This window comes from Electrophorus electricus, chromosome 22 (genome assembly GCF_041902795.1).
Source record: "Electrophorus electricus isolate QZ-2024a chromosome 22, ASM4190279v1, whole genome shotgun sequence".
Taxonomy (NCBI): Eukaryota; Metazoa; Chordata; class Actinopteri; order Gymnotiformes; family Gymnotidae; genus Electrophorus; species Electrophorus electricus.
Window position 1 is genome coordinate 18,189,100 of NC_137518.1, and position 24,752 is coordinate 18,213,851.

The 24,752-nt window shown below is 46.1% G+C and overlaps 3 protein-coding genes across 6 annotated transcripts in view; 2 read left to right on the forward strand and 1 right to left on the reverse strand.

Annotated features, from left to right (window-relative positions):
* Positions 1–2,321: 2,321 nt before the first annotated feature.
* Positions 2,322–6,852, reverse strand: LOC113582808 (MICOS complex subunit MIC10-like). Its single transcript, XM_035520289.2, has 4 exons — positions 6,696–6,852; positions 3,166–3,213; positions 2,714–2,823; positions 2,322–2,459 (listed from the first exon to the last, which is right to left on the reverse strand). The coding sequence occupies exons 1-4, from the start codon at positions 6,754–6,756 to the stop codon at positions 2,451–2,453; spliced, it is 228 nt and encodes a 75-aa protein (XP_035376182.1). The 5' UTR covers positions 6,757–6,852; the 3' UTR covers positions 2,322–2,450.
* Positions 6,853–7,641: 789 nt separating this feature from the next.
* capzb (capping actin protein of muscle Z-line subunit beta) lies at positions 7,642–18,227 on the forward strand. Of its 3 annotated transcripts, XM_027018794.3 has the most exons (11): positions 7,642–7,858; positions 11,102–11,191; positions 12,227–12,348; positions 12,921–13,034; positions 13,421–13,562; positions 13,670–13,786; positions 14,421–14,486; positions 14,592–14,668; positions 14,951–15,052; positions 15,402–15,440; positions 16,408–18,227. In XM_027018794.3, exons 1-9 carry the CDS (start codon positions 7,856–7,858, stop codon positions 15,042–15,044), a joined length of 825 nt encoding a protein of 274 aa, XP_026874595.1. In that variant the 5' UTR covers positions 7,642–7,855; the 3' UTR covers positions 15,045–15,052; positions 15,402–15,440; positions 16,408–18,227. The 3 variants fall into 3 exon arrangements, with proteins under 3 accessions (XP_026874595.1, XP_026874594.1, XP_026874596.1); XM_027018793.3 differs by lacking the exon at positions 15,402–15,440 and having other exon boundaries at positions 7,643–7,858; XM_027018795.3 differs by lacking the exons at positions 14,951–15,052; positions 15,402–15,440 and having other exon boundaries at positions 7,643–7,858.
* A 298-nt stretch (positions 18,228–18,525) lies between these two features.
* The window catches only part of celsr2 (cadherin, EGF LAG seven-pass G-type receptor 2), a 52,695-nt gene continuing 46,468 nt past the window's right edge, over positions 18,526–24,752 (forward strand). Inside the window, exon 1 of one of the 2 annotated variants that reach the window (XM_035520543.2) lies at positions 18,526–22,769. In XM_035520543.2, the coding sequence (XP_035376436.1) occupies positions 19,223–22,769 (3,547 nt within the window). In that variant the 5' untranslated portion in view covers positions 18,526–19,222. The remainder of the gene's footprint in view (positions 22,770–24,752) is intronic. The other variant, XM_035520544.2, reaches the window with a different exon arrangement.

Consider the following 24,752-nt stretch of genomic DNA (forward strand, 5'->3'; position numbering starts at 1 on the left):
TCAATCTGGTCTTAGTTTGTCAAGTATAACAGCATTGTGGATTGGTTTGTTTAAACACAAACTACAAGCCACAAAACTATACTTGGGTACAAAAGACAGGCTCTGGAGGCTATTAAATTTCCAAATGTTTAGCAGTCAGAATGTTCATAAATCAAAACGGTGAATGAAGTAGTCACGCAGTGCTCCAGTGTAGGCCTACTTGTAATTAATGTAAGGAACGCGCGAAGACATCCTCACCCCATCTTTATGACCTTCATGGATTCATTAGAAACTGTCAGAGAACACACAGATCAGCCTGTCAGGAGTATTCTTCTACAACCTTTTCAACTCTCTTCAAGAGTTATTACAAAAGTTTTTATTAAGGTGGTTTATGGCTCGATAGTGCCATTTCAGCCAAAGATATCATGACAGGAGATATGTGCTAACATAATGCTTAAAGACACTGTGAAGGTGAGCTGTATGAGCAGTAGTTGGCAGCTTTTTAAATTAGAGTAAAATTAATGCTTAAGTACCATTTCCAGTAGGAAAGGGTGTATGTGTTTATCAGCGAGTGCAACTGTGTGTGGGTGTGTGTTATGTTTTAAGTGTCAGGGGGATTGAGAGTGTGTGCAAGGGAATCTGCCAGACAGGTACGAACAGGTACCCTCATGTCTGACAGATCTCCCGCCTCCTTTTCTCTCTCCACAGGTGTCCAGGCGCGATTCCTGCAGACCTCTAAATGTCTTGCTCGCTTCACTTGCTGAGAAATGCTTGTTACAGAGCAGAGGAAATTAGACCAACCCAAAGGTGTTAACGTTTACTCCGATTTCAGAGGAGCACCACGTGAGTGCAGGAGCCTGCTTGTGGGTGTGAGAGGACTGATGAATTGTGAGACTGAGAACAAAAGTGCACGATGTGTGTACGTGTGTGAGAAGGGGGGGGGGGGGGGGTAGGACTCTCACCTGTTAGTAATAAGTTTTGAGCTCAGCCCATAACTGGCATTCTAGAACATTCCATACATTCTGCTGCACTAGGATGTAACACACACACACACACACACACACACACACACACAGAATGAATGCAGACATGTAAACATAATCATTCCCAACTTGTGAAGGCCATGATTGCTTCCAATGCTACACAAAGTACTCTAGTTCAGACTGCAGTGTGTGGGTTTATGGAGTCTGGAGAACAGCTGTGTGTGTGTGCATATTGTGTGTGTCTGCTCTGTATTAACTAGTTAGTACTTTACATGCATTAGCAGTGTTAGCTCTGACATGCATGACCCACATTACTGTAAATGGCACTCATTATTGCCTAATAATCCAGCCACCCTGCAATTACACACACCCCTCCCTTCATCTTAGATCTCGGTCTCGCCTCTCTCTTCTCGTCTATTTCTCTAATGTACATGTTCACTGATCTTATCCTGCAGATCATTCCAACAGAAATGTTTATTCTGCATTTTAGTTTCCCTCCTCTCCATTAGCTTTCCAAAATCTGTTCTTTTGTCTGTCTTTTTCCCTTTTTCTCGTCTCCCTCGGCTCTCTCATTCTGCCTGTCTGTCTCCCTCCCCACCCCTCTGCTCTGTCTGTCTGTCTGTCTGTCTCCCTTCCCACCCCTCTGCTCTGTCTGTCTGCCTGTCTCCCTCCCCACCCCTCTGCTCTGTCTGTCTGCCTGTCTCCCTCCCCACCCCTCTGCTCTGTCTGTCTGTCTGTCTCCCTCCCCACCCCTCTACTCTGTCTGTCTGTCTGCCTGTCTCCCTCCCCACCCCTCTACTCTGTCTGTCTGTCTGTCTGTCTCCCTCCCCACCCCTCTGCTCTGTGTCTGTCTGTCTGTCTCCCTCCCCACCCCTCTGCTCTGTCTGTCTGTCTCCCTCCCCACCCCTCTGCTCTGTCTGTCTGTCTGTCTCCCTCCCCACCCCTGCTCTGTCTGTCTGTCTGTCTCCCTCCCCACCCCTCTGCTCTGTCTGTCTGTCTCCCTCCCTCCCCACCCCTCTGCTCTGTCTGTCTGTCTGTCTGTCTCCCTCCCCATCCCTCTGCTCTGTCTGTCTGTCTGTCTCTGCCTTTGTTCCCTCAGGGGCTGCAGGTGCTGAACCATTCCTGAACAGCAGGAGTTTAACTCTCACACTCATTAATACATACACACACAAACTGCTTTCTCACTCTCTTATATGTGAATACATAACTCATAAATGTTACCCCCCCACACACACACACACTCACTCTCTCTCTCGCGCTCTCGCTCTCTCTTACTCATTTACAAACCCTACCCCCAACAGACCAAATAGAACTCCCTCTGATCAAAGAAAAGCACACATCTCTTTCCTGTTAAACTGTTTTCGTTTTTATTAAAGATCCTCACGCACACTTCTCAGACAGAACCTGCAGACGGGGAGACCAGACTGTGGAAGAAAGGCAGAAACAGCGAGCTCAAACCCATTCAGGAGAACAAGGGACAAAGCTCTTCTACTGATCCTGAGAGAGAGAGAGAGAGAGAGAGAGAGAGAGGAAGAGAGAAGTATTTGTTTAGTTTTACTCAATACCATCACAGCATTGTTAACTTTGAATATATACTGTTGTTAACACCAGAGCTGAAATGTCACCAGTTTTAGTTAGACAGCTGCTGGAAGCCTCTGGACATGTGAGCCTCTTTTGATGTTTTCTATGTGTAACTGTGCAGCAGTGTTTACTGAGCACTTGTGTGTGCATGTGTGTAGGACAAGGATTACCTTTTCCATGTGTCCATGTAGAAGGTAGGGGGATCTGAAGTCATGTTGGCAGTTGGAGTAAGCCATGCCCACCCCAAAACCTGCTCCAAACGCTACTGGCCAGGAGCGTCCTATATGCAGACGCACAGACATCTTTATTTGATATTTTTAGTAACCTCCATCATTGCTGCCCTGTGCAGACTGATTTTCTTTCTACCCTGGCAACCCTGACTCTAATGGACCTGGTAAAGAGGAGAAGTTGAAACAGTGGTGATGGAGCAGGAGCACTTCACCTCTGGGATTGTATGCAAACACCTAACAGAACAAAACTGGGCTAAAAAAGAATGAAGAACCCCTCACAATGTGATTAATGTGCTAGTAACACTATATGGTCCTACAGATCCACAGACAAAAATCATTTTTACAGTTTAAATTTTTTTTAAAAAGGAGGGAAAGGAAAAATCAGAACTCACGTTTCAAGAACAGCAAGGAGACCACAGCACCAACACCAATGCCAGTTACTAGAGAGAGAGAGAGACTAAATATACATTTTAGCTTTTAAACTGAAAACACAACTGAGACTAAATGCTGTATTTTTAAACTTGTTACACGCAAATTCCTTTTTACACATACACGCACGCATGCACACACAAACATATACAAGTACAATCACTGGGCAAGAAAGTTTGCTGTAACAAGGTGAAGGGGTGACCTAAGTTGGCCTCTGACCTCAGAACTGGTAAACAGCACCTGCTGGCCAGATGCACAGAAAGAAGGGTGGGAGGGGTATGTAGGTAGCGAGAGACAACAGGGGAGAACGAAAGGTTGAATTTTTGTCTGTAACAGGAGAGAGAAAATCAGCCGTGCCAGGGTGGATGAGTGCTGTGCTGGATCTCACAAACCTTGCACAAACTCGTCCTCCCTCCCTCCCTCCCTCCCTCCCTCTCTCTCGCGCTCTTTTGCGAGCTCTCTCTCCGGCTGCCGCCAGTGCAGAAAACGAAACCCGCAAGTTTGCTCTGCTCTGCTCTACCCTTTCATGGGACAGGGAGATTGGCCCCACAGTCAGACGACACTGAACCCATTACACAACCGCCTGTCAACCAGCACCACAAAAACACCAAACAACATTCCACTGCTTAGCCGAGGGGGCTAAAGACCTGCCCTTTCCACTCTACCTCTCTCTCTTTTGCACTGTCTCTCTCTCTCTCTTTTTTTCTTGTCTATTCCCCTCTCCAAGCAAAACTCTGAGTTAGGAGCTTCAAGATTTTGATTTGGCTGAACCAGTTCACCTCTCTCTCTCAGCACAGAACAGTGGGAGCAGCCTGCCAAGTATGTGCTATGCTTAACAATACCATAATACCATTATCAACAGCCTGAGGACATTACTGCACTCTGACCTCCTTCTTCCTCCGTTTTCTCTCTCTCTCTCTCCCTCCATGCTGCCTCTTTTATTTAGGCTTTGTTTTTAACCCGCTCCAAAGCTGCAGTTCCTAAAAGGGAAGGAGAAAAAAAGAAAAATAAAACAAAACACTGAAACTGTGTTAGAGGCACTATGGCCTTCCCCCCAGAACCCACTATGACTCTGCCCCCATTCCCAGTAACAGCCTCTGGCAGCCTCCAACTCCTACTGGCTCTGGGAAAACTTGGCCCTGTCTGCATCGCCACTTTGAGGATAGGATGCTTTACGATCTGCCATAGTAGAGAAGAGAGGCGAATCAATTCTTCTGAGAACAGCTCATTAAAACCACATGTGTGTGTGTATCTGACAGCCTCTATCTGAGCCCAAACCTTCCCTTGGCAGTCCTGCAAACAAGGGAGGGAATACAGCACCCAGCAAAGGCCAGAACCAAACCCCACCACAGCATCTAACACATGCCAGCACCAACCTCCCCACAGCGCCAAGCACAGGCCAGCACCAAACGCTACTGCAGCACCAGCCATTGACCAATACCAAACCCCTCCACAGTACCCAACACAGGCCAACATGCAGCCCCTCCACCCCAACAAGCACAGGGAACCAAACCCCACGACAGTATCCAGCATAGACCAACAACTCACACCTTCACTCTAATCCAGCAAAAGCTATCACCAACCCCTCAACCCCCCCCCACAAGCACTGCCTGCGCAATCCAAATCCATATTGTCATGCATTTTATAACAGGCATTCTGATATCATCATAATGAACCCATGGAATCCGTGGAATGTGTTTTTCCCTGCTCCGGACTACCTTATTCAACTTCTTGCGTAATTATCAAAACTGCCAAGTCAGGCAAATTAAAGCCCAGAAACACTGAAAACATACTACACATGGAATCCCCAAAAGAGACACTGAGAACCAACCAGTGGAATATTGTGCATCTTATAAATTGCTTTGACTTTAAAACTGCTTTCATTTAGTTCCACATGAAACAGACTTTCCACGGTTTTTCTGCTGCTTTTCTGGTACACAAATCAACCATACCAAGCCAAATTAGCTTTGGCAGGAAAAAGTGTTTAGATTTGGAGGGCTTAATGCCAGTACCATTAAAGGTGGTCAGTATGAGGATATTGCCTTTGCTATCATAATAAATCATGACAAAATATGTACTACGCACTTTAGTTAGTGGGTATTATCAATACTTGGGCCTTTTGGCCAAATGCATGCTATTTAAAACATTAAATAGTAGTAGGTGCTGTCACATCATTTTAAATGTGCATAGTAACAAATCATGTACTATAATGTGTTTCATGACTTTTTTACTTGATTTTCTTTGTTAGATTATGTATTCCTATTCATTCCTAGTTTATTTCTGTAAACACAACTGACAAGATAATTGTACTTTCAGATAGTTTTAAATATAGCATTAATAGGCTCCTTGTGTGCTGTGGGCAATTTATTACACTGCGATACATATCCTGCATCCTGAAGATGTATTGAGGTATCGTGTTATGTTTTGTTATGGCTCCCACCTCTATACCTCTTCATTAGGAGAGGTTGCAACTTGCACAAATGAGTGGCAGTTAATAGGAATTAAATCCTGCAGAAAATGTGCAAGAATTAGGTACACAGATAAACAATGCTAGTCCTGTCAATACCCTATAGTGGGTCCATTTCTATAGTTTTACCACCTCAAACAGATGAACACTCCGTTAAGAGATACGATAAACTAAAAATTCTGTTATGACAAATTATAACCCACCCCCAGATTATTTCTTTACCATTTAAAATGTCAAAGAATAAAGATGTTACATGGCAGATATATTTCAGGGTTGTCTCGATAGCTTAATATTCATCACATCTAAAGATGCATAAAGTGTTATGTAATGTGGACATACTACATTTACCTCATGCTTTTATCCAAAGCAATTTACAATTATGATTGGGTACAATTTTGAGCAATTGAGGGTTAAGGGTCTTGCTCAGGGGCCCAACAATGGCAACTTGGTGGAGGTGCTTGAACCAGCAACCTTCCAATTACAAGTCAAGTACCTTGACCACTGAGACACCACTGTCAAACTACAGAATGAAAAGGTCTTATCGTGCTAGCTAAATGGACTGCCACTCAGCCAACCTGGAGAGCAGTAAGCCTTAACCCGAGTTAATATGGGACTGCCACTCGGACGACCTGAGGAGAGCAGTAAACCCTAACTCCGATTACATAGCATCTATGTGAGCTAGCTTAGTTAGCGTGTGAGATTTTGAAGGACACCGTGTCATTATTAAGTATGCCCTATCGCACTGCTCCAACGTCAGACAAGCTGTCCATAACGAAGAGGTACTTATAAAGGACCCCGTCCTGTAACCTTCATGAATTAAACGTCGTCTTATTAAACTGTCATGAGTTTATTGTATGGCTAGCTTGCTAAGGCTTACAGCTCATTATGACCTAGCCTGGCCCTCATTACTCAACATCAAAGTACAGGACTGAAGCATAAACTGAAGTTTACTCAAACACATACACACTCCACAATGGAAAACATATGAAACTTTATTGATAGGTGACACAGTAGGGATATAATTACCCAGTTTAACAGCGCTGTTGGCGAGGCAGCGATCCCACTTATGTCCAAGCTCGTCCGCCATGTTTGAGCTGCCTGGTCCTCGGCTTGAACCTAGTCAGTATCGCGAGACTCGCCCATTCTCGTGCCTGAAGGTATTCCCCGCCCCCTTATCACCTGAGCAGAGTAGCTCATCACCCATGTGAGTCTGCAGAAGTGAAAAGTTTACTGAACTTCAGCAAAATAAAGTATACAAGACCATGTATTCTGTCAAAGAAAAACAAACAAGTATGCAAGACCTGTATTATGGGACTGTACATAAAGCCTTATATGGTAACTATTTACTAACATTAAGACTCCTTTGTCTATTTATAGCTGAGCCGATATGACTGAATAAACACAAGACCTTCCTATTTTTTTTGTCCGATTGTTCAGGCCATCATTCAACGATGAGCAGTGACTTTAGCAGTATTTGTATTTGAAAATAGATTATTCATTAGGTTATTTCAACACAAGGGCCACTGAAGTAAAGTCTTACATGAGTCCTCCTAGAAGGAGAATTATTTGTTTGTCCATGGATTTTAAAGAAGACATATAAATAACATCTACACAGTATGTAGGCAAAAATAAAGAGTGACTATGCTTTCGTGCTTTCAAATTAAGTATTATCGGTCATATACGTGTTCATTTTCATCCTACAAAAGGTTTAACCCCCTGTGCCGTTTGTTGTTGCAAATCTCCACTTTTAAGTGAAAGATCTAAACGCCATTTCGTCATTAAAATAGATTCGGGTCATTTGAGCAGCGTAATTGTGGTGTTGAACAGTACTTCAGGATGACGGGCGTTCCCCCTCCTCCGCTGACGTCACCATGCCTGACACGCCCATCCCTTTCCATATTTGGCCATGCCTTACTTAGCCCGCTCTGATTGGGCGTTCGAGCGCAGGTTTTGAATGACCCGGACATACAACGGCCGCTTGTTTTCTCCGGCCCTGTTACTGCAGCCCCGATTGAGGAAGTGAGTTCGTTGACAGGGTTGGGCTCCGCCACAGAGGCGAACAGAAACAGCGTCAACTCCGCACGGACACATACGGTTACTGCACAGCAGCGCGGACCGAGCAAGTACGCTCAAACCATCCGTTAAAGGCGTCGGCGAACGTGTATTCCGTCCCCGAGACCGCAGCCATGGTAAGGCCTGTGGTAGATGCGGCACTGCTAGGCTAAGCTAGGCTAAGCTAACCGTATCCTGGGGGGTGCTGGGTCTACGAGCACTGCCTTTTATAGGAAGTGTTCAGCGCCGCGTCTCCGATGCCACCTAAATACAGCCTCGAAGCTATTTACGTATATTCCGAAATAAAACAGACCTTATTCTAAGTCTCCCTACTCGGCGGCGTCGGGTGTGCTTGTAGCTCGCTAATTGGCGAGCTAAGTGTCTTTTACATGGACTAAGCCGAGGAGGGCAGCGCAGGATGTTTTGGGTTAGCAAGGCTTAGCTAACTAATTACGCTGCTATTTTGGGTTTCGGTATGTCGAAGAGTGGGTTACACTCGCGTCTTGCTGCAGCTGTTTGTGGCTCGTTGCCAAACTCCACTATTCTCCTTGCAGTTCAAAACTCTGAGCAAGTCTCCAAGCACACTATTGACGAACAATATTAACGTCCATGTAAGCGCTGGAGTGACACGCCAATATGACCAGTCTGTAAGAATGCGTTCATGCAGTCCGGTTTGTTGTATTTAAATACCTTCGTATACAGTTAGCCATGTAAACTGAGTTTATTGTGTGGGGCTTCGGCTTTGCTGACAGCAATGCAAAGCCCGCGTTTAATAAAAGCTGCTAATCAGTGCATGGCATGTGAGTTTGAGTTCCAGTCTTTGATTTGACAGCCGCGTCTGAAAGCTGCTGTCAGACTCTGACGTCACTAGTGTCGCCCAGGACCGATATACCCATTAGTTGGTTAGCTACATCGTTTAAAAAATGTTTAGCCAACATTTGTACTGTTTACCAGCATCTGTTTAACAACGAGTGGTTAAAAATACACTGTTGTTCATTCACTTGCCACATCCTGAAGGTATCAAATATTTGGATATGAAGCACTGGAGTTGTTCCTACAGCAAGGGGTCTGAACATCTGTTCTTATTTACGACGTTGTGACTATCCGCTATCCGTTGTCACTATTGGCCAACTTTCAACAGTTTACTCAAAGCCTGTGGATATATTTTAAAGTTTAAAAATGCTTTGCTCTTGTTAGCAGTTAAGAAACAGATGGTATGGCTCAGAGATCAACTACTACTTTCTCACCCCTGAACCTTCTGCTGTGTAAGGGTGTCTGTGCACTAATGCATACTGCCCATTCTTTAAACACAGTGTCAGGGTATGTAGGTGTTGTGCTGACAGATTGGACCGTGAGCCCACTCAGTGCGGTCCTCCACACTGTGGTGTTACTGAACATGAGCTTACATGGCCCTAGGCACCCCAGTCTTGTCCTGTCTTGGTCACTCCAAGTGTTTGCCTTCAGTGTGATTTGTCCACATAAATATAGTTGATTTATGAGCCTTTTATTGGCCAGTGTTTTGTTTTTTTTTTCCTCTGTATTTTTTTAAAGGCCTGTGTGAAACATTCAAATGGCGGTGTTTGACAGCTAAAATCCCACAAGCCTTATCAAACCTCCTAAATTGCAATGAGCAATACTCCAGTAATGTATTTGCTGTGAAAGGAGATGCATGTCTTTGTTTGTCACTTCCTCAAATCTGTGCATTTTTTTTATTTGAGTGAATAAGATGCATAGTGTAACCACTAGTGTACATATTGCCTAGTAAAACGCAGCCGTAGCTGTTTTCTGAAGCTCAGATGGGGGGCTGGGGAATTTGCCTCTGAAGAAAGATTGCACACAAGCTCTGCTGTCTGCCTAAAGTTTTCATAGAAGCTTTCCTGTAGCAACTCTCATGCGTTCTCCCTTTTCTGTACTGTACACACACATGCACGTGTACATATATATGCACTTTTTCATTACTGAGGTCAGGTGTGTATGCTTCTTGTTTATGCTCTCCTGTGCAGCTGTAACGTCTGGTGCCGTGGCCTCGTGCACCTGGAGGTGTAGTCCTGTGGCACTTGGCTTTGTGTGCAATATAAGGCAACCTCACCCTTCCTTACTTCATCTAACACTCTAAAACTAAGTGGTGGTTTTGGAATTGAATTTGGGATGGACTAAAATGAGCAGCTGCTTTCTCCACTGCATACGTGATAGCTGTATTAGCTTCATTAGCTGTATTCTTGTCACAGAGGCTGCATGTGTGTTCTATACTATAGAACTCTGTGGCAAGAATACAGCTAATGAATAAAAATTAAGGTTTGCTTTTTATAAGAGGCACATGCGTAAAATGTATGATTCTTAAAAAGTGAACAGCAAAAAAAAACATTACTTAGATACTGACTAAATTTGGCATTGTGCAAAATGGAACATTTCCATATGATGGTGTGGAAATCTGACACCCGTTGTGAGCTCCACAGTCTTCAATTTGATTGCTGTGTAAGTGGGGCAGTTTCAGCTGTAGCTTCTGGTCCGTTAGCGCGGGAGATCTGGACCGCAGTGCCTCAGCCCGCTGCCTCCTTAAAGCAGCTGTGTTCTCACGCTCGGGGTCTCAGCCCTAGAGCTTCCCTCGAGACACCAGCCTCGGCGTCATGTAACGAAGTGACGTCTCATGTAACGAAGTGACTGGTCCTTGTGGCCGAGGTCCACACGAGGCCTCCAAGATGTGGAGAGGATAGACACTAAAAGAAAGGGGGGTGTGAAAACCCTCCTCCATAAACCTTAATGAGTCTGGAGTTACTCATGGGGACATCAAAGAAAACGTGTCAAGTGCCATGTTTTAGAAGAGCGGATATTTCCAGACAGAAGGCTCAGTGTATCAGAGATGTCCAGTCACTGAACCTGATGCCAGACCTTTTGGGGGGGGGCGCACTGCTGCTGTACAGCTGTAGGTGTCATAACGTAACAGGATTAGTGTGTCTCAGGCAAGAGGAAGCATTACAAACACATTCCCATTAAACTTTATTAGCTGATGAGTTGGTGCAAGGAAGCCATTAACCTGTGCAGTGCATGGCAACTATAGGAACAACACGGCCAAACACTGACTTTACACTGCCACAGATTGGTGGGCTCCAGGTGAGCCATTGCCATGGTACATAATGCAAAGAGATCTGACTCGGGCAAAGAGGAGTCAAGGACTGAAACATTCTGTAATCCCGGGTGTGGAATATGCCACTGCAGTGTTGCTAAGTAACGCATTCATGTTTTGTTTGTTTTGTTTAATTCAGCTAAAGATATTGTTACCGGAACAGATTGTTGTAATTTCAAGAAATATTTTTGTGAAGAAGCAGAAAAACAGAAATGAAGATGATATCCACAATACTTCTGTCTGTGTCTCCCAATAGAATGATCAGCAGTTAGACTGTGCTCTGGATCTGATGAGACGTCTGCCTCCGCAGCAGATCGAGAAGAATCTCAGCGACCTCATCGACCTGGTTTGTGTTTGTTTGTGTTTGTGTGTGTGTGTGTGTGTGTGAGACAGAGATCCCACTAGCACCACCCTGCAGGTTTGTCAGGGAATACTCTTATTCTTCGCCTGTTTCATTCAATTTAATGTTAGTCTTTGCTTCTCCAGTTTGTTCCTATGTTTAGTGTTAGTAACCTTCTCCCACTTTGGAACTGAGTGAGTACCTGCTCTTTCTTGTTTCATGGTGATTAGAAGTCATTAAGTATGCTGAAGGCTTTCTGCTTACACGCATATGCACGCACACACATCCTATCTGAGAACCACACAAGGCAATTTATAATGGGGAATTACTGGGTAGTGAGTGTAGTGCAGCATTGGGCTTCAACTATCTCTGGAGAAACCAGAATCCATAGAGTAGAGTAGAGCCCAACCAATCACTCTGCAACATTATTACATGTATGCATGCACAGCAATACCTGCAGCTCCCTTTATTATATCACAGTAAATTCATGCCAGATGCATATTCTTTCTCTTTCTATGTTCTTTCTCATGTATTATTTTCTTCCCTGCTTTTGTTTATTTATGTCCATTTTCTCTTTCAATCCCTCTCTCCTTCTTTTTCTCATTCTTTGTCCCTCTCGTGTGCTCTCTCGCTCTCTCTCTCTCTCTCTCTCTGTCTCCCTAACCCTCTTCCTCAAGGCTGATGTGCTAATTAGCTCTTATCCCAGGTCATATTCAGGACTTTCTCACCCAGGTCTGTTTGTTCTACTGACAGTCACCTGCTTAAATGTTTCCCTTGGCCTTAAAGAACAGTTCATTCATTCGTATTGTGTTGTTGGCAGACTAAAGTCATGTTTTGAGACAGTTCAGGACCACGGCTAGTCATTATTAGGTCATACATCTCTATAGGTGATTCAAAAATAAACTGCAGGTTTCTGTGAGTAGGCATAAGGTTAAGTACTACAGCTGTGTTTAGGGAAATGTTAAAACATTTTTTTTCCCATTTTGCATTGCACAAATTGCAGCGTCTTTTTGTTTTTGTGTGTTTTGCGTGTGTGTGCAGGTGCCCAGCCTGTGTGAGGACTTGCTGTCCTCTGTGGATCAGCCTCTGAAGATCGCCAGGGACAGAATAGTTGGGAAAGACTACCTGCTCTGTGACTACAACCGGGATGGTGACTCCTACAGGTCAGCACCAGAACTGCATGAGTCCAGATCCCATGGGCCTTTCCCAGATCAACCCCACAGGCCTGCCTCCAATCAGAACCAAAATAAACATCCCTGTCCCAGATTGTTCAAGTTTCGTTTTGTCCGACCGAGGTCGGTGATTTGATTCATATGACTTGCTGTAAGAAGTGCAAGAAGTTTCATGCAGATGTTTTAGTTGGTTATATATAACCGTCCTTGTAATATACCTACCGTCACAAGCTCAAATTCTAAGGACACTTTGACATATTGAAACTTTAAATGTATTTAACTCTTATAAACAAACCCAACTAAACAAACAGCTTCTTCTCCTGCATCTGAAGTTTCACCCGTGTAGAGACGGATGACTTGCACACACGTGACTCCTCTGCATGTTCTGCCATGTGTGACAATCCATAATAACTCTCTGCTCTCTGTACACATGCTCAGGACCCACACAGACACCTCAGAGAAACATCTGTGTCTGTGTGTCTACTCATGGGCTAGGGTTAAAGTGTTGAGACTTCGGTTAGGATGAGTGTGAAGATGTTTACCTTTGTGTGGTTTTTGTGCAGATCTCCGTGGAGTAATAAATATGACCCTCCCATCGATGATGGCGCCATGCCCTCGGCCCGCCTGCGTAAACTGGAGGTGGAGGCCAACAACGCCTTCGATCAGTACAGGGACCTGTGAGTACCCTTTACCAGCTGCTACTGGGGTAGATAGCCCTGGGGTACCAGGGGTGCAGCCTGTCGGCCAGTCAGTCAATTAGCCATTCTGTCAGTTAACTATTCAGCCAAACTAATCTCTTTGTGAGGACCAGTTCAATGGAGAGAATCGAATCATTCAGGCTGTAAAACTCTTTTGTGTAATATATATTGATGCAATTATTTATGTTTACAGCTCAATCCTAATTAAACCCCTAAAGACAATGGAATAGTTGCCAAGATGAGGCTGGTTTCTCCCTGGGTATAGAGAGACCAAGGACAACTCCACTATGTGTGTCTGTGTGCTTGTGCACGTGTCTGTGAATGTGTGTGCTTGCTGCCAACTAATAAGCTGGTGTGTGTCTTAGGTATTTTGAGGGCGGCGTTTCGTCTGTGTACCTGTGGGATCTGGATCATGGCTTTGCCGGAGTCATCCTTATTAAGAAGGCTGGAGATGGCTCCAAAAAAATTAAGGGATGCTGGGACTCTATTCATGTGGTGGAAGTGCAGGTGGGAATGCTAACACAAAGATGTTTGGCCTGCTGGGTAATGAAGTATGGAGTTTAATGTGTTTTTTAACACACCCCTGTTTTTTTCTCTCTCTCTCTTTCTCTCAGGAGAAGTCCAGTGGCCGTACAGCTCATTATAAACTCACCTCTACTGTGATGCTTTGGCTTCAAACGACCAAAACAGGCTCTGGCACTATGAACCTGGGTGGCAGCCTCACCAGACAGGTAACCATAGCAACCAGGTTATGCAGATATACAGGTAATCATAACATCCTGCTAACACAAAGACGCAAGTATCCATAATCCGAGTTGCAGGTAACCATAACAGCCAAGCATAACACAGGCAAAAGTAACTAACAACCAGGCACGTATAGAGAGAGTTATAGGTAACCAATGTAGAGAGACGGACAGGACATGGCAGTAGCTAAATGTAAAGTCTAGAGATGCCACCTACAGGAGCAAAGGAGGCTTATTAAATAACTTCCCCCCCCCCCAACCAAACTATTTGTGTCTGTGCCTGAGTTCAGTCTGTGGTGGCTGTGTGGCTGTGGAGTGTTCCTCTCCATCTGTCTCCTGCGGCGACACTGCAGCAATGCTTTGAGAGACCACGCTTAAAGGACTTATCGTGACCATAAAAGTCCACATACAAGAACATGTCCCAAGACAGCCACCTTGCGTGCTTTTTAACAAACTAATTTAAAAAAAAAACATAATTCTAAATTCTAAAAAAGTCTACATTTGGACTTTTGCTGCTTGTTCACTCTAGCAGTTCTCAGATGGGACAGACTGAAGCAGCTCAGATTCTTTTGCTCTCTCCCTCCCTCCCTCTCATGTTCATATATGATCCCTCACTCCTCAGATGGAGAAAGATGAGACGGTCAGCGAGTCCTCCCCACACATTGCCAACATTGGCCGCCTTGTGGAGGTGAAACACTTCCTTTACTCTGCTCTTCTGTTGCATGCTGTTTCATGAAGTTAATGCAGTGTTAAGTAGCAGTGCTTGGAGTGTGATTGTGTGCTGTGATGTTAGGACATGGAGAACAAGATCCGCTCCACCCTGAATGAAATCTACTTTGGCAAAACCAAGGACATCGTCAATGGCCTGAGGTATGAGTGATTGTGTGTGTGTGTGTGTGTATGTGTATTTATCTTTGGGTGGGTGTGTGTGTGTCTTGTGACACATCCCCTGGCCCCAGCTGTCTGGTCTGTTTTATGTATTCAGGCTGAGTCCTACAAGTAACTCCTCTGATCTCATTTCATACCCTTGATTTTTCCTCTCTTCTCCTCCCCTTCTCTCGCTCCTCCTCTCCTCTCTATTTACATCCAATCTTCTATCACATTCTCTATCTGTCTCATTTTGCTATCACCCCCATTTCCGCCTCTTCCCAGATCTATCGAGTCTCTCCCTGATAATCAGAAGTACAGGCAACTGCAGAAAGAGCTCTCTCAGGTTCTCACGCAGCGTCAGATCTTCATAGAGTAGGGCTGGAGGTACAGGCTCCGTGTGTCTGTGTGCTAATGAGTTTGCTGCATTGGAGGTTGGTGCATGTGTGGTTTCTGAAGCTGCAGTCAGGGACAACAAGCTGTGTTTAGGGACCTCTTTCACACCCATTCAATGCATGTGATCGTTGTACTAATTTGCTAAAACGTTGTAAATAACTTGAATATCTGAAAGGAGAATGTTGGACTAAACAGAAACGGTGTTCACTACTGCAAGTCCATTACTCTGTACTGAGGACTAATCTCAGTCTTAAACTTGTGTATGTGGTGATCCAACTCTCGTGCTTTAGTGTGAGTTCTCAAGATTGTTCTTTTTTTCTTTTTCTTTCTCTTTTACAAGAGAAGCAGCAGACACCGTTTCCCAGACGTTCATTGGAAGGCAAGGCTTTTGTTTAAAAGAACTAAATGTGTTTCAGTTTAAGAGCGCCAGGGCACAGCTCTCTGGGAGGCTGTTTGCGTCAGAGCTGTGTGTGGGGGTGGGGGTGGGTGTGGGCGTTTGGGGGGGCGGGGGGGGACTCCAGACTGCCCAGCTGGAGGACTCACTTCTCCAGACCAGGGCAGCAAGACCATACCCACAAGATCTCCCTCTTGTGGGACTTGGGGGGAATTGCGGTGTGCTAGGAAAGTAGTTGAAACCTTTTTGTCCAGCAGGTTGTACATGGAAGGAGTGTGCGCCATTTGTAACTGCATGGAGTTCACATGGAGATTACTCATGCTGGAGGATGATAACCATTAATAAATGATATATTTATCACAGTTTTGTCATTTGCAGTACTGATACATTAGTATCTGTAGTAATGCTAATAATTTATATATAGTTATTTACATAGCTACAGTGTGCAAATGAGACCTCTAACAATCCTACAAGAATCTCAAATTTGAGATGAGTATTTTGTTTGATCAAGGCGTTTATTTACAAATGTAAATCAATTTGGTCCAACTAATGCAGGCCAATATTTAACCATGTCACACTAAAGTAGTACAGGCCAGTTTTGTGGTATCAAGGGTTCATCAGTGGTCTTTAACATGCAGCAGGACAGGGCATAACGTACTACAATACAAATGTAACAATATAGTGTTTTGTCCATATTATGCAGCTTGTGTGTATGTGTTTGTCTGGGTCAGTTTGTGTTAGCGCATACAGGAAGGTATGACCAAGCATGTGTCTGAGGTGGGTGTGTGTATAACTAGACTTTCTTTGGTTGGCAAGAGAAAGCCAGTGGCGTACCAGCTCCTTACCTCCGACAGACCCCACACTCTCTCCTCTGCATTTCTGCACCCTCCTGGAGGGCTTTCTTCCAGCCCTCATTCTCTCTCTCATCCCTTGTTCTCTTTGTCATCTGCAGGAGTGTTCAGACCCTGGCGGATAAGTCAAAGCAGGAGGCCCTAAGGACTGACCTGATCGGCGCTCTCAACAAACGCAAACAGCAAAGCTAGAGACGCACTCCTCCTCTTCCCTCTCTATTCCTACCCCACATTGTGTTTATTTTGTCCTTCCCGTTTACTGTCTTGTTTGAGCTGCACTCTGTCTGTTGAAATCAAACAACAAAAAGGAGAAAATGCTTAGTGTGTTTTTGGGGGGGGGGCTGGGGTTTTATTGTTTGGGGGTTTTTTTTTGTTTGTTTTTGCAAGTTTCAAGGCATCTCACAGCATCTCTTAGAACATTCATCCCTCTCCCCTCTCTGCTCGGGCTTCTTCCATAGTCATATGACGGTTCGCATACCAGCTGCAGTGTGAGAGTGGCGTCTCCCAGACATGCATCTCGTACGGCTGGTCTGTCTGAAAGACGCTTTACGCGAAGTACACAAAGATGTGTGGAGCCATAGTGGACACACACTGATCCTCTCCGGTGTATGAGAACCTGGGTCGGTGTTCCAGATCTGCACACACTCGACCTCACTGCTCTGTGTGAGCTTTGGTTCCTGTCCCGGCTACAGTTTGGGACGATAGTTTGTGTTGTGTGTATGGTAACCAGCCCCTTTTGCGCCGTGTGTGTGTGTGTGTGTGTGTGTGTGTGTGTGTGTGTGTGTGTGTGTGTGTGTGTGTGTGTGTGTGTGTGTGTGTGTGTGTGTGTGCGCGCGCGCGTGCGTCCCAAACGAAGCTGTTGCTGTAATCTGCTGGAACACAGTAAAGAAAGCTTGAGAATTCAGCATTAGATAACTACTGTCATCCTTACTGTTAATCATATTAATTGTGGGTAAGCAGTGATGAGACCCTTACTGTTCTGCCTGGTGAAGGGTATAAAAGGATGCTGTTAAACAAGGCTGCCAACATCCCTATGATGTACGTGCTGTGTGCACACAGAAGTCCTCTCTTCCTCCACTTCAGTCCCCCCGTCCCCCTTTCTACACCTGCCTAAAGCTTTGTATTCTGTTGCTGTTTTTGTTTGGGGGGTGGAATATTTTGTCTTTTTTGTTTTGTTTTTGTAAAGCTTACAATTCATGTATTAGAGCCTCCAGCAACAATAAAAAAAAAAAATAGTAAAATGCTAGAATGGTAGAAATGTAAATTGTATGTCTCTGACTGGCTGCTGTCCTGAAGCAGTCCTGGGATGCCTGGTGAAGAGTGTAAGCTTTAAGGGTGTATGAAATGGTGTCTCTCAGCTCTTCTCCAACACTGCAGCAGTTCAAAGGAATTAAACTAATAAAAACAAGAATTTTGAGTTTTCTTAGAAAACTTGAGTGTGTTACTTTATCTGCTGACTTATCCTTTTAGAGTTCTCAGTACCATCACATAGGATGTAAAACATGTCATGCATTCAGAAATTAATCCATCTGGCGCCTAAAGTGAATTGTCCACTGCCGTATTTCCTGCCTCAAACAGACTGGATTGGTGCGTCTCTTGCATTCTGTAGGTTTTCTGTTAACTGGATTTGGAGTGCAATAGGACTTGAAACCTTCACACACACGGATAGAGTAGATTGTTTTCTTTGTTTTTGGAACTAAGAATAAAGTATAACCTGGACGTCACTAAATTTGCCCAAGGACAAAAACAACTGTGCAGGGTATAGATCTGAAAAAAAAACATCTTTATGTGGTGGGGTGCAGGCTCTGGAATAAACCTTTCAGTTCAATCGTTTACATGATCGCAAAATCATTGCTTTTAAAATTGACAGCATTAATTTTGTGAAATATTCTCGTGAATAAAGCACTATTTTGAGAACAGATTGAAGTTTTGTGAGCTAAATTTGCATATTAGTAGCCTTTACAAACTAGTATATACCGTATAGATTATCACTAGTTTAAAACTGGGATGTGTCCTCTGCCAAGAGCCGTTGAGGGCGCACGCGTAGGTCTGCGGCTGATGTGCACCTGCCGCTCCGTCTCGGTAGTCGCGAACTCGAACAGCAGGGGGCAGCAGCGCGCCATTCAACTTAAGCCATGCAGCTGCGTCGCTAAACGAACTATTTGCAGAATTGTTTAATGAGCTACCGAATTACCGTTTTCACTTTCTTTTTGTTCTTAGATGGTAATGAGGGTTCCGACTTCTGCTTTCTGGCATTGATAATGAGATAGGATGGGGCAAGTAACTGTTTTTGTATCAGATATGCACATTCTTCACATTTACATGGTCTCGTAGTTGAGGTCTTAAACAGGTATTTACCTCATTTGCATATCTCATTTTTCTTTATAATCTTATTCTGATGCAGGAATAGTAACCGGTTTATTTTTCACCACCATTGTTTGCAGTGAGATATGTGGCATGAGTTCATGCATCACCTTGAGTTAGGCGAGCCCCTTAAAGCAGTTTTCCTAAAATGTAACCCAATTCTCAGTATGATACCCCACACACACACACACACACACACACGTCCAGCAAAGTTGTAAGTAACGTCACCTCCCCAACACGCCGCCCGTATCCTCGTGCGCTGCAGGGTCCCAGACGTACTGAACCGGGTGTAAGTGCGAAGCCTCGGGCTGTGGGAGCGCACTGTGGGAGCACACTGTGGGAGAGCACTGTGGGAGCCATTTTAACGAGCGAGTGGAGCGGCGCTGTCGGCGTGTCCACCTTGTGCACGGCGGTTTCTCTCACAGTTGTGCCGCGGTGAGGAACAGGCATGGATGCGTCTCAACAAAAGAGAGTGAAGAGAGGAAAAGTTTGAAACGCAGCTGCAGCGCATTCGGTCAGAGACATCAGGGAGAACAACAGTGTTTACTAACAATGTTGGCTATGAAGTGGGATTTGTTCTTTTTTGTTTTCGGGTGGTTGAAACTCCCATCTCGGTTGGACTGTCGCGTTGTACATATGAACGGAGACGCGGGACCAGGGACGGTGGTCACCAGCGTGCAGAGGAGCGAGACGTGCACTTTGGACCAGGTCATCGCTCCAAAATTCACGAAGACCTTTCTAGCGGTGGATGCCGCGGCGGGCAGCGTGTACGTGTCGGACTCCTGGCATTGCGGCTCGCTCCCCTCCAACCCTTTCTCCATCTACACTGTTGCTGACTGCACAGGCGGCGCCCCCGGATTCAGGCATCTGATGACCAGTCACTACAGTGTTTATGTCCATGGCAGGAATTGCGTAAGTAGACGCAAGCGCGAAGAAAAATGGGACATGGAAATTCTAAGTTTGTTAAATTCTCACGGTTCGGTGTCCGAGTGCCGCGAGGCGAACGCCGCTCTTTTCCGCGTTTGGGACCTGTTTCCGTTCATTCGCACTCCGAGCGCTGTCCTTTGTAACGTAACCGGTACTTCTGCTTTTTACTTTTCCGATGGGCAGTTGTTGGTTTCGGCGCCGCTCTGTTTGAAGCGCGACTCGCTGCTGGAGTTTGACCTGCATTGTATGGGAAGAGTCCAAGAGCGCGCGGGGATGTCTGTGCGCTGGCGCGTGGGTCAGGGCGCGTTCAGACAGCGTTACCTAGAGCGGTTACTGCGAAAAGTGGCGACACAGTCCGACTCTGGCCTGCTGAGCAGGAGGAAGAGAAACACGAACACCAACCCCCAGTTTCAGCCCCCCATGTACCAAGTGACTGTTCCAGAGAATAAACCGGCTGGGACTTCTGTGGTTATTTTGAAAGCCGTAGACCCAGATGAGGGAGAGGCCGGCAGGCTGGAATACTTCATCGAGGCCCTGTTTGACAGTCGTTCTAATAACCTCTTTGCTGTGGACCCATTAAGTGGTTTAGTGTCCACTGCTGAGGAGCTGGACAGAGAGACAAAGGACACCCACGTGTTCAGAGTGACGGCTGTCGATTATGGAACACCTCGGCGCACAGCAATGGCCACTCTCACGGTCACCGTGAGTGACACAAATGACCACGACCCCGTGTTTGAGCAACAGGACTACAAAGAGAGTGTGCGGGAGAACCTAGAGATCGGCTATGAGGTGCTCACGGTCCGTGCCACAGATGGAGATGCCCCTGCCAATGGCAACGTCCTGTACCGCATCCTCAACAGCAACGGCTCAGGCAACGCCTTCGAGATTGACTCGCGCTCTGGCGTGATCCGGACCCGTGGCACTGTGGACAGAGAGATCATCGAGTCCTATGTGCTCTTGGTCGAGGCCAACGACCAAGGTCGGGACCCAGCTCCTCGAAGTGCCACGGCAACTGTGCATATCACGGTGGAGGACGACAACGACAATACGCCGCAGTTCAGCGAGAAGCGATATGTCGTGCAGGTGGCTGAAGACCTGCAGCTCAACACCGAGATCCTGCAGGTTACCGCCACAGACTGCGACCAGGGTGGTAATGCTGTGGTTCACTTTAGCATCATGAGCGGTAACACCAGAGGACAGTTCTACATCGACGCGCAGACAGGGAAGCTGGACCTGGTGAGCCAGCTGGACTACGAGATGAGTAAGGAGTATACGCTACGCATCCGAGCTCAGGACGGCGGACGGCCGCCGCTCTCCAACATCTCTGGCCTGGTGACCATACAGGTGCAGGACATTAATGACAACGCTCCGATTTTTGTCAGCACCCCATTCCAGGCAACTGTGCTGGAGAACGTTCCGGTCGGATACTCTGTTATACACATCCAAGCAGTTGATGCAGACTCTGGAGATAACTCACGGCTGGAGTATCGGCTCACGGAGACGACCGCGAACTTCCCGTTCACGATAAATAACAGCACGGGGTGGATTGTTGTTGTGGCTGAGCTGGACCGAGAGAGCATGGACTTCTATGGCTTCGGAGTGGAGGCCCGGGACCATGGCACTCCCGCCATGTCATCTTCCGCAAGCATCAGCATGACCATCCTGGACGTGAACGACAACAACCCGGAGTTCACGCAGAAAGCGTACTACATGCGTCTGAACGAGGATGCCGCCATCGGCACGAGCGTGGTGACCGTGTCCGCTGTGGACCAGGACATCAACAGCGTGGTGACGTATCAGATCTCCAGCGGAAATACCCGGAACCGCTTCTCCATCACTAGCCAGAGTGGTGGAGGGCTCATCACACTGGCACTCCCACTTGACTACAAACTGGAGCGGCAGTACGTGTTGAGCGTCACAGCCTCTGACGGCACGCGATTTGACATGGCCAAGGTCTTTGTTAACGTCACAGACGCCAACACGCACCGGCCCGTATTCCAGAGCTCGCACTACACCGTCAATATTAACGAGGACCGTCCGGTCAGCACCACTGTCGTGGTGATCAGCGCCACTGATGAGGACACAGGTGAAAACGCACGGATCACGTACTTCATGGACGACAGCATTCCGCAGTTCAGCATTGACTCGGACACAGGCGCAGTGACAACCCAAATGGAGCTGGACTATGAGGACCAGGTGTCATATACTCTGGCTATCACAGCTCGCGATAATGGCATACCTCAGAAATCTGATACCACTTACCTAGAGATCCTGGTAAATGATGTTAATGATAACTTGCCCCGGTTCTTGCGAGACCGCTACCTGGGCTCAGTTATGGAAGATGTTCCGACCTTCACCAGCGTGGTCCAGGTGTCTGCCACGGACCGCGATTCCGGCCTGAACGGCCGTGTCTTCTACACCTTCCAGGGAGGTGACGATGGTGATGGTGACTTCATCATCGAATCCACATCAGGAATTGTACGCACACTCCGGCGTCTGGACCGTGAGAACACTCCCATTTACCACCTGCAAGCTTTCGCAGTGGACAAAGGAATCCCTGCCCTCAAAACCTCTGTGGACATTCAGGTAACTATCCTGGATGTGAACGACAATCCGCCAGTGTTTGAGAAGGACGAGTTCGATATCTTCGTAGAGGAGAATAGCCCCATCGGGATGGTTGTAGCCCACATTTCGGCCACGGACCCTGACGAGGGTAGCAATGCGCAGATCATGTACCAGATTGTTGAGGGCAACATCCCTGAGGTGTTCCAGCTTGACATCTTCTCAGGCGAGCTTACCGCGCTGATGGACCTGGACTATGAGACTCGCCCCGAATACGTAATCGTGATTCAGGCCACATCTGCCCCTCTGGTCAGCCGGGCCACCGTCCACATCAAGCTGATCGACAAGAACGATAACGTGCCGATCCTGAAGAACTTCCAGATTATCTTTAACAACTATGTCACAGACACGTCCAAAAGCTTCCCAACTGGAGTGATAGGCCAGATCCCAGCCCTTGATCCGGATGTGTCTGACCAGCTGCAGTATAGCTTTGAGGCAGGTAATGAGCTGAACCTGCTGCTTCTGAACCGGACAACCGGAGAGATCCGTCTGAGCCGGGCCCTTGACAACAACCGACCATTGGAGGCCTCCATGAGGATTTCTGTCTCAGGTAAAGGGTGTAATATATAATGTGTGTGTGTGTGTGTGTGTGAGAGAGAGAGGGAGAGAGAGAGAGATGTGTCCAGTAGTGTGTGTATATGTATCTGTACATTGAGGCCATTTTCCTGTACACTTAAGCCATTTTTATAACAGCATAACTTAATTTAGGAATCAACACTTCAAAGACGGATCAAATGTATGCCTTTAATAGATGGATCATTTTCCTTTACGCTTCTGACATAATTAGTTTATCCAGTGTTTCAGATGATGTGTTATTTGAGAACTTCCTTATCATGCCTCCAAAAAGGCTTTGTCCCATTTTCACGACAGTCGTGTGTTTTGGACTTTCCATTTGTTAGTCATCATGGTTGAGCTGAAAGGTAGAGGCAGATGGCCTCGTTTCCTCCTGCTCTCGTAGCTGAGTCTGTCCTCCTTTCTGCGCGCTGACCCACACTTTTCTCTCGTTAGTCAATGGCGGCATGAAACTGGTTGCATATGTTGTGTAAGCACATGCTGGCTCAGTTGAGCACTGGTCATTTTTCATGTGGTTTGAAATGTAGCTTCTACTGACGACCTGCATCACTTGATCTGTGGGATGCTGTAGGTGTGTTGGATGTTATTTGTACAGATGTCTGTTGTAGTTAGATATGATTTGTGAAGAGGTAGCTTGTAGTGATGAATTAAAATGGCGGCCCGTGTGAGAGAGAGGCCATTAAGTGTTCGGGCGGAGGTCTCCAGGGGCCATCGCGCTTCAACGGGTCTGGACCACTTACTTCCGTCTAACAGAGAAACCCATTACATGCCAATTTATGTTAGATCTGTCCAAGAACTCTGCCTTGGATTAGCATTGGGTTACATAACCTTAAAGACCTGCTGCATGTATACAGATTATGTTTGGCCTTAGACAAAGAAGGATTTTGAGAAGGAAACCCCACTGCTTAGGCTTGGTATTTTTGTGGAAAACCAACTTGGAGAGTTCACATACAACCCACTCTCCAAGCTTGTGAAGTGCTGTGGGTCAGAGCTGGTATTTATTGTGGCTGTAAAGTGTCATTCACATTCGGGGTCTGTGCGCAATTAACTTATTGGATTTCTTGGAGTAAAAGTGCTGTTTTAGGGTCAGGCTTTGTTTTTCATAATCCAACTATGATTACATGGGCAAAAATGAGCTGACTCTAGATCAGCAAGCTAAGATCTTTACTTCTGATCTTTGGCTAACTTTACAGAAGGTGTGTGAATGTTCTTCTAAGACCAGGAGTGAAAGTGCAGGAGTCATGGTGCACCAGACAAGCAAAAGCAGAGGTGAAGTATTGCTGTCTGTGTGACTGCATTCATTGGAGAATGAAATGCGGAAACTGGTCCTAGATTAACACTATAGCTTCAGCGCTACGTTAATGATAAACACCAAAAGACGAAAGGAGCAGAACGGCAGCATGTGAAGGTGGTTGTGAGACAACCACCTGACAAGACGGTCAGGAAAAAATTGTAGTAACCTGTGCACGTGAGTGTTATATCTTCTGCTGAGTAGTGCAGCTCTAAAAATGTGATAAATCCGACCATAGTTGTCATTGGGCGCCCTCCCCTCACAACTGAGAAGTGAGGGGTTTGGATCCACTTGGTGTCTTTTGGCGTTTACACTGGCTCTTTCAAATCTCAGCGTTTTCATTAACTATCTGAACGTCAGCGAAGTCGTGATGTGGTTTCCTTCTTCTTTCCAGCAGAAGCTTGCAGTAGCAAAGGCCATTAGGGAGGTTAATCTGTGTCGTGCTAATTGACTGCCACTTTTCTACATTGTTTGCAGCATTAGCATTAGTGCTTCTGGCTAAGAGAAGGGGTTGAAGTAGCTCCCATTCTGACAAAAGCCATCCTCGGAGGCCTTGCTTTGAAACACGCCTGCTGAGTGGCGTGTGAGAGGCCCCTGGACCTGGATGGAGCTGAGCCGAGGCACAAGTTAGCCTATTGAAGGTCCTGTTGATGCCCAAACTCACTGTGT